This window comes from Manacus vitellinus, unplaced genomic scaffold, assembly GCF_001715985.3.
Source record: "Manacus vitellinus isolate BGI_N305 unplaced genomic scaffold, ASM171598v3 scaffold_103_pilon, whole genome shotgun sequence".
NCBI classification, from domain to species: domain Eukaryota; kingdom Metazoa; phylum Chordata; class Aves; order Passeriformes; family Pipridae; genus Manacus; species Manacus vitellinus.
The window spans coordinates 523,858-531,921 of NW_021938814.1; the positions used below are offsets into that span (position 1 = coordinate 523,858).

Sequence of the window (8,064 nt, forward strand, 5' to 3'; positions counted from 1 at the left end):
GCTGTACCCCCTAATCCTGCTGTATCCCCAACCCTGCTGTACCTCTTAATCCTGCTGTACCCCCAACCCTGCAGCACCACCTAATCCTCCTCTATCTCCTAGCCCTGCTGTACCTACTAACCCTGCTGTACCCCCTAACTCTGCTGTACCCCCTAACTCTGCTGTATACCCTAACCCTGCTGTACCCCATAATCCTGCTGTACCCACTAATCCAGCTGTACCTCCTAGCCCTGCTGTACCCTCTAACCCTGCTGTACTCCCTAATCCTGTTGTACCCCCTAATCCAGCTGCACCTCCTAACCCTCCTGTACCCTCTAACCCTGCAGCACCTCCTAACCCTGCTGTATGTTCTAATCCTGCTACACCTCCTAACCCTGCTGTAACCCCTAGCCCTACTGTACCCCCTAACCCTGCTATACTCCCTAATCCTGCTGTACCTCCTAACCCTGCTGTATCCCCCAACCCTGCAGCACCTCCTAATCCTGCAGTACCCCCTAACCCTGCTATACCCCCTAACTCTGCTGTACCTGCTAAGCCTGCAGCACCTCTTAACCCTGCTGTACCCCCTAACCCTGCTACACCTCCTAATCCTGCAGTACCCCCTAACCCTGCTATACCCCCTAACCCTCCTGTACCCTCTAACCCTGCAGCACCTCCTAATCCTGCAGTACCCCCTAACCCTGCTATACCCCCTAACTCTGCTGTACCCTCTAAGCCTGCAGCACCTCTTAACCCTGCTGTACCTCCTACCCCTGCTACATCCCCTGATCCTGCTGTACCCCCTAACCCAGAGGAGACAACTCCGAGAGATTGAGACCCGCAGGTGCCCAAAGGTGACATTTTTGGGGGAGCAGGCACAGCCCACGCGACAATGACGAAACTGGCCCCTCTCCCCTCTGCTCCTCCCTCCTCCCTCTCTCCCCTGCTCCCGCAGTGACCGGACTGCACGTTACTACTACTACTGGCACCTGAGGAAGCAGGTGCTGCATTCCCAGTGTGTCCTGCGGGAAGAGGCCTATTTCCTCCTCACCGCCTTCGCCCTCCAAGCCGACCTGGGAGACTTCAAGCGCAACAAGCACTACGGGAAGTACTTCGAGCCCGAAGCCTATTTCCCCGCCTGGGTGAGTGTTTCCCTGCTCTGAGCTTGAGGGAGCCCCCGGGAAGCGGCTCAGAGGGTTCCCAGGCGGCCGCCGTTCCGGCTGCATCCCTGTCTCTGGCTTAATCCTGGTTATTAATAACCTGGGACAACTGCGGGGCTGGAAATAGCTGTGGGAAGGGAGGGTTGGGGTTGGTGTGGGGCTGGAGCAGCTCCTGCGCTGGGGGGGATTTCCCTGTGTGCTGCTGGGATGCTCACAGGGCATTCCCTGTGTGGCAGGGATTCCCTGTGTGCCGTGTGCCAGCACGGCATCACCCCACCACCATCAGGTGTAGCCCCTCCGGCTTTGCAGTCCTTTGGGAACTGGTTTCACAGAACCATAGAATCCCAGAATGGTTTGGGTTGGAAAGGACCTTCAAGACCATCTCATTTCACCCCCTGCCATAGGCAGGGACACCTTCCACTACCCCCAGTTGCTCCAAGCCCCATCCAACCTGACCTGGAGCACTTTCAGGGATCCAGAGGCAGCCACAGCTTCTCTGGGCAACCTGTGCCAGGGCCTCACCTCCTTCACAGCCAAGAATTCCTTCCCAATATCCCATCTAACTCTGCCCTCTGGCAGTGGGAAGCCATTCCCTCTTGTCCTGTCCCTCCAGGCCCTTGTCCCCAGTCCCTCTCCAGCTCTGTTGGAGCCCCTTTAGGTGCTCAAAGGCCTCTCTGGAGCCTTCTCTTCTCCTTTCCAACCTCTTTTTTGTTTTTTTTTTTCCAAAATTTGCTGGCTTCTCTTTTTCTCACACATGTCACTGAGGAGTGATGGCCCTGGGTCCGTGTGCCCATTCACACAGGGAGTCTGAGCATGGCTCTCCTGGCCCAGCACAGGTGTCACCAGTGGTGTGAGCTCCATGGGCTGGGCACAGGGAGCACACATGCACTTCCCAGTGGGAAATCCTGCTGGTGAGAAGCTGCTGGCCACTGTATCTATTTTATTTTTTTCCTGCAGGTCTCTATAACAAATCGTGCTGCTCCCCTTTCCCCTTTTCCCTTGGAATCACCACTGCCCAGGAGCGCTGGGGCAGAATCGGGCCCTGAGCGAGCAGGGAGCAGCTGGACAAACTTCTCCTCTCCTCCAAACAGGTGGTTGCAAAGAGGGGCAAGGACTACATCCTGAAGCACGTCCCCAACATGCACAAAGACCAGTTTGCCCTGACGGCCTCTGAAGCCCATCTCAAGTACATCAAGGAGGCCGTCCGGCTCGACGACGTGCCCGTGCACTACTACAGGTTGTACAAGGTGAGCCCCACCCAGGAGGTTTTGAGGTTTCTGGGATCTTATTTTTGGCAGTCCCCTCTCCAGGAAATATGTCACAGAATCACAGGATACACTGAGTTGGAAGGGACCCACAAGGATCACTGAGTGCAGCCCTTAGTCCTGCACAGGACCATCCCCAAGAGTCATATGCTGGGTCCTTCTCCTGGGAACAAAGCAGTTTGTTTGCTGGGAGATGGTGCTTCACAGGCCTTTTTGTAGCATCCTGAAGTTAAAAATGAGAAGCTTTTGGGAGAGCACAGGATGCTGTGATAGAATCCTGGACTGGTCTGCGTTGGAAGGGACTTGAGAGGTCATCTCGTTCCACCCCCTGCAAGGAGCAGGGACACCTTCCACTAGACCACGTTGCTCCAAGTCCTGTCCAACCTGGCCTTGGACACTTCCAGGGATCCAGGGGCAGCCACAGCTTCTCTGGGCAACCTGTGCCAGGGCCTCCCCACCCTCACAGTATGATTATATTATTAATTTGGCACATTAATCATATAATGGTGACTGGGGTGACTAATGGAGGATCTCTGGGCTGAGCTGGGGCTGATTCTCCACTTCATGCTGCAAATTGGGTATTTAAAACCATGTAATTTTTTCCCCCTTAGGACAAAAGGGAAGTGGAGGCCTCCCTGACGCTGGGGCTGACAACACGGGGCATCCAGATCTTCCAGGTAGGTGGCTGAGGGAGGGTGATGGATCAGCTTGGCTCCCTGCCCCTGTTAGCATCCTCAGCCAGGGCTCCCTCTCCTCTTTTTGCAGAATTTGGATGAAGAAAAGCAGCTGCTCTACGACTTCCCGTGGACAAACGTGGGAAAACTGGTTTTTGTGGTGAGTGCCACCATTTCCACTGGGAGCAGAGCTTCCAGCTCTGGGGTCCTCAGCACAGGAAGGATGTGAGCCTGTTGGAGCAGGTCCAGGGGAGGTCAGAGAGATGCTCCAAGGGATGGAGCACCTCTGCTCTGGAGACAGGCTAGGAGAGCTGGGGGTGTTCACCTGGACAAGAGAAGGCTCCAGGGAGACCTGAGAACCTCTTCCAGGGCCTAAAGGGGCTCCAGGAGAGCTGGGGAGGGACTTGGGACAAGGGATGGAGGGACAGGATGAGGGGGAATGGCTTCCCACTGCCAGAGGGCAGGGATAGATGGAATACTGGGAAGAAATTCTTGGCTGTGAGGGTGGTGAGGCCCTGGCACAGGTTGTCCAGAGAAGCTGTGGCTGCCCCTGGATCCTTGGAAGTGTTCCAGGTTGGATTGGACGGGTCTTGGAGCAACCTGGGGTAGTGGAGGTGAAATGAGATGATCTTGAAGGTCCTTTCCAGCCCCAACCACTCTGTGATTCCATGATCCCCAGGCAGAGCATCTCCTGGGCTCTGATTTGGGCGTGGGGCACAGTTGCCCAGACCTCAAGCGGGTGATTGCAACCCGTAGGTTAACCATGGGCTGCAGCAGGACAGGGGGGAGAAATGGAGTGTTTTCCCTCTTCGGGGCTGATCTCCCCCTTCTCCCACACAGGGCAAGAAGTTTGAGATCCTGCCTGACGGGCTGCCCTCTGCCAGGAAGCTCATTTACTACACGGGGTGCCCGCTGCGCTCCCGGCACCTGCTGCAGCTGCTGAGCAGCAGCCACCGGCTCTACATGAACCTGCAGCCCGTCCTGCGCCAGGTCCGGCGCCTGGAGGAGAACGAGGGTAGGTCCCCTGGTGACAGGCTCCCAAATCCCACAGTGACAGGCTCCCAAATCCCACCGGTGACAGGCTCCCAAATCCCACAGTGACAGGCTCCCACCTGGCATTTCTGCCCCTAGGAGTGCCTGGTGTGCCAGCCCCGTGGCTGGGAGTGTGTCAGGGGATGACTGTCCCCACGTCCCCCCAGGCTGTGCATCCTATGCCCCATCCCTGCCCAACAGGATAATCTCCTGGCAGGGCTGGGTGTCCACGTTCCCATTAGATACTGAGGGATACAAGTTCTTCTTCCTCCTCTTTCCTCTCCTCATCTTCCTCTTTCTCTTCCTCATCTTCCTTTTCCCCTCCTCCTCCTTTTCTTATTTGTTCTCCTTGTCCTACTCTTCTTTCTTCTCCTCTTCATCCTCCACATCTTCTTCCTTCTCATCTCATTCCTCGTCCTCATCTTCATCCTCCTTTTGTTTTTCTCCTCCTCCTCTTCTACCTCTACTTTCTTTTTCTCTTCCTCCTCTTCCTTTTTCTCTTCCTCCTCCTCTTCTTCCTCTTCCTCCTCCTCTTCCTCTTCCTGCTTCTCTTCTTGCTCTTTCTTCTCTTTTCCCTTCTCATCTTCCTTTGTCTTCCTCATCTCCCTCTTTCCCCTCCTCTTCTTCCTCTTTTTTCTTCTCATCTTATTCTTCCTCCTCATCCTCCTCATCTACTTTCTTCTCCACCTACTCCTCAACTTCTTCTTCCTCCTTGTCCTCCTCATCTTCTTCTTTCTCCTCATCTTCATCTTCCTCCTCTCTTTTTTTCTTCCTCTTCCTGCATCTCCTAATTTTCTTTCTCCTTCTCCTCCTCTTCCTCAACTCTTATTCCTCCTCCTCCTCCCCCTTTGAGGGGCAGCCCAGCACAGAGCACAGCAACTTTGAGGCCCCCCATCCCACCATCCCTAAATGCCACCAGGGCAGGGCTGCCTCCAGGTGTGTCCCCACGCCGGGCTCGGGTGGCAGTTCCCCCGGGTGCCCCTGTGTGCCGGGGTGGTCCGTGCCCTTCCAGGGAATCCAGGGAGCACCGGGGGGTCGGGATGCAGGCTGCTGACGTTGTTCTACCCTGCAGAGAAGAAGCAGTACCGGGAATCCTACATCAGCGACACCCTGGACCTGGACATGGAGCAGCTGGAGAAGCGCTCGCGCGCCAGCGGCAGCAGCGCCGGCAGCATCCGCACAAGGCGGCTCTCCCGGCATTCCACCGCCAGCCACAGCAGCTCCCACACCTCCGGCATCGAGGCCGACCCCAAGCCCAGGGAGATGGGGCCCGACGACGGCTTCTCCGGCGCCGGCGCCCACCGCAAGCTGAAGACCTGCAGCTCCATGACCAGCCACGGCAGCTCCCACACCTCCGGCGTGGAGAGCGGCGGGAAGGACCGGCTGGAGGAGGACTCCCAGGATGATGGTGAGACACCGGTTTGGGCTTTCCAGCGTGAGTCCCGGCGGGTGGTCGGGGTGTGAGGAGTCACGTCAGCGGCTCGTCCCACCTTCTTGTCTCCGGCAGAAATCGAGATGCTGGTGGATGACCCCCGGGAGCTGGAGCAGGCTGGAGACATGGAGGTGAGCCCCGACATGTGTGTCTACATCACGGAGGACATGCTGCTGTCCCGCAAGTTCAACGGGCACTCGGGTAAGGCGGTGGCCGCTTTCACTTCCAATTCCCCAGCCCAAGTCATACCTTTGGGGCTTGGAATGAGAGGGTGTTTAAGGTACCTTCCAACCCAGGTCATTCTGTGATTCTTTGGTGTTCAGCAGAGCGGAATTAGCCCAAAGTGTCCATTTGGGACACCGGGAAAAGCCTTTTGCCCAAGTGGGTTGAAGGAGAGATGGGGTAAAAAAAAGAGGAGACTGCCTCAAGTTGTGCCAGGGGGTGTTTAGGCTGATATTAGGGAAAATTTCTACGTGGAAAGCGTGGTCCATCCCCAGCACAGCTACCCAGGGAAGTGGTAAAGTTCCTATCCCTGCAGGGATTTAAAAGGATGTGGCACTTGGGGACATGGGTTAGTGGTGGCCTTGGCAGTGCTGGAGGAATGGTTGGACTCAATGATCTTCTCTGGAGCTGTGCCTGCACCCAGGGAGTCACCCACATTTCCAGCTCCATGCTGGGAGGTTTCTGAGGTACCAGGCTCACTGGGGATGGCTTTGGATGCAGTTCTGGGGGATAATTTGGGATGCTTTGTAGCTAGTGGCACCCTGTTGAGCAGAGGCTGCCTTGTGCCCCAAAGCAGGGACAAGCCCCAGGGGCAGCAGGGTTGGATCCCAAGAGAGCTGAGACACCTCAAAATTAACCTTCGCACCCTCCTCTCCCTCCCTTCTCCACGCAGGGCTTATCGTGAAGGAGATCAGCTCCTCCACCTCCAGCTCCTCGGAGACGGTGGTGAAGCTGCGGGGGCAGAGCACCGACTCCCTGCCCCAGGTGCGTGGCCCTGGGGGGGTGGTTCGGGGTGGTTCGGTGGGGCTGCCATTTTTCAGGATTCCCTTGGCTTCCCGGAGGGTCCTGAAGCCCCTTTGCTTTTTCCCCAGACGTCGTGCAGGAAGTCGAAGACGTCGACGGACCGGCACAGCCTGAGCCTGGACGACATCCGGCTCTACCAGAAGGACTTCCTCCAGCTGGCCAACCTGTGCCAGGACACGGCGCAGAGCTACACCTTCGGCTGCGCCCACGGGCTGGACGAGGACGGGCTCTACTGCAACGGCTGCCTGGCCCAGCAGTGCATCAACATCCAGGAGACCTTCCCCGTCAAAAGAACCAGCAAATACTTCTCCTTGGACCTCACCCACGACGAAGTCCCCGAGTTCGTGGTCTGAGCGCCTCGGAGGGAGGGGGCAGGACCTGCTGCCCGCCCTCGGGGGTGGGGGAGGATGGGGCTCCCTGCCCTGCATGGAGGGGGGGTGTCCACAGCGCCTTCCCCCCACCCCGCCCCGCTCCCTGTTCCCGTGGGAACCGCGGCACCGGGAGGATTTGTCCCGATGGGGATCCCCGGGCGCGGCGGATCGACTCCGGATGAGTCTGTGCCAAACACAAGCTGTCTTATTTCGACTGGGAGAAGCACAGCTCGCCTGACCAGCAGAAGCCCACCCGTGTTTTCTCGTCGTGGCCTCTTCCCCTCCTTGCCCCCCACCCCGTCTGAGAGAAAGTGCCAGACTGTTGAGTTCAAGTCAAGCCAAAGAAATGTAAATAACCCTAAAGGCCAGTATGGGAAGGGAGAATTAAGCAATAATGATGTTCCGTGGAGGAAGGCACGGCTGGGGCAGAGCATCATCCCGGTTCTTCCAAAAACACGTCCTGGGGGTCAGGCCAGAGCGGTTCCCAGCGAGGTGGATGGTGGCTGGGAGTTGGCAGAGCCATTTGCAACTTGTTTTAATCTTTTTCTTTAAAAAAAAATTTTTTTTTTTTTTGAGAGCAAAACCCCAAAACCAAAAAAAAAAAACAAAACAAAAAAAAACCACCTCAAAAAAAGAAAAAAAAGAAAGCAAAGAAGGATGGAAAAGATGGAAAAGAACAGGTCCCATGTAAGGATATTGCAATAATGCATCTGAAAGGTTGAATATCTAGAGAATACATATATAAATATATCGAGGTATGTATGTTTATATATGTCTGGATCTTATAGACCCATTTGCATTTTACTCCTGCTCTAAAATCCCTTTTATACAAAGGAGCTGCCTCTCTTCTTTCATGAACTGTATAAATAATCATATTTTTTTTCTAAGCACTAAGGTGAGAAAATAGACTTTCCTCTCGAGGAGAATATGTATGCAACTGCCTTGTATGTGTGGCTCTTCCCGGTGCAGTCTCTGTTGTATTTTCCCAAGGCTTTTCACGTGTCTTTAAGTCTCTTACAGTTGGAATAATTCTGCCAGAGGATGCTGGTGATGTGCTAGAAAAATCCAAGGGCGGTTTCTGAGAGTGTCCTAGGGAAGCCAGACAGCCCAGGTGGAATATTTGCC

The 8,064-nt window shown here is 55.6% G+C and overlaps 1 protein-coding gene across 1 annotated transcript in view; it reads left to right on the forward strand.

Moving 5' to 3' along the window:
* The window catches only part of FRMD6 (FERM domain containing 6), a 15,185-nt gene extending 7,652 nt beyond the window's left edge, over positions 1–7,533 (forward strand). Inside the window, exons 2-11 of the mRNA XM_029963621.1 lie at positions 651–823; positions 935–1,121; positions 2,231–2,386; positions 3,016–3,081; positions 3,170–3,238; positions 3,919–4,093; positions 5,183–5,518; positions 5,618–5,743; positions 6,438–6,529; positions 6,637–7,533. Coding sequence (XP_029819481.1) covers positions 651–823; positions 935–1,121; positions 2,231–2,386; positions 3,016–3,081; positions 3,170–3,238; positions 3,919–4,093; positions 5,183–5,518; positions 5,618–5,743; positions 6,438–6,529; positions 6,637–6,921 — 1,665 coding nt within the window. The 3' untranslated portion in view covers positions 6,922–7,533. The remainder of the gene's footprint in view (positions 1–650; positions 824–934; positions 1,122–2,230; positions 2,387–3,015; positions 3,082–3,169; positions 3,239–3,918; positions 4,094–5,182; positions 5,519–5,617; positions 5,744–6,437; positions 6,530–6,636) is intronic.
* The last annotated feature ends 531 nt before the right edge of the window (positions 7,534–8,064 follow it).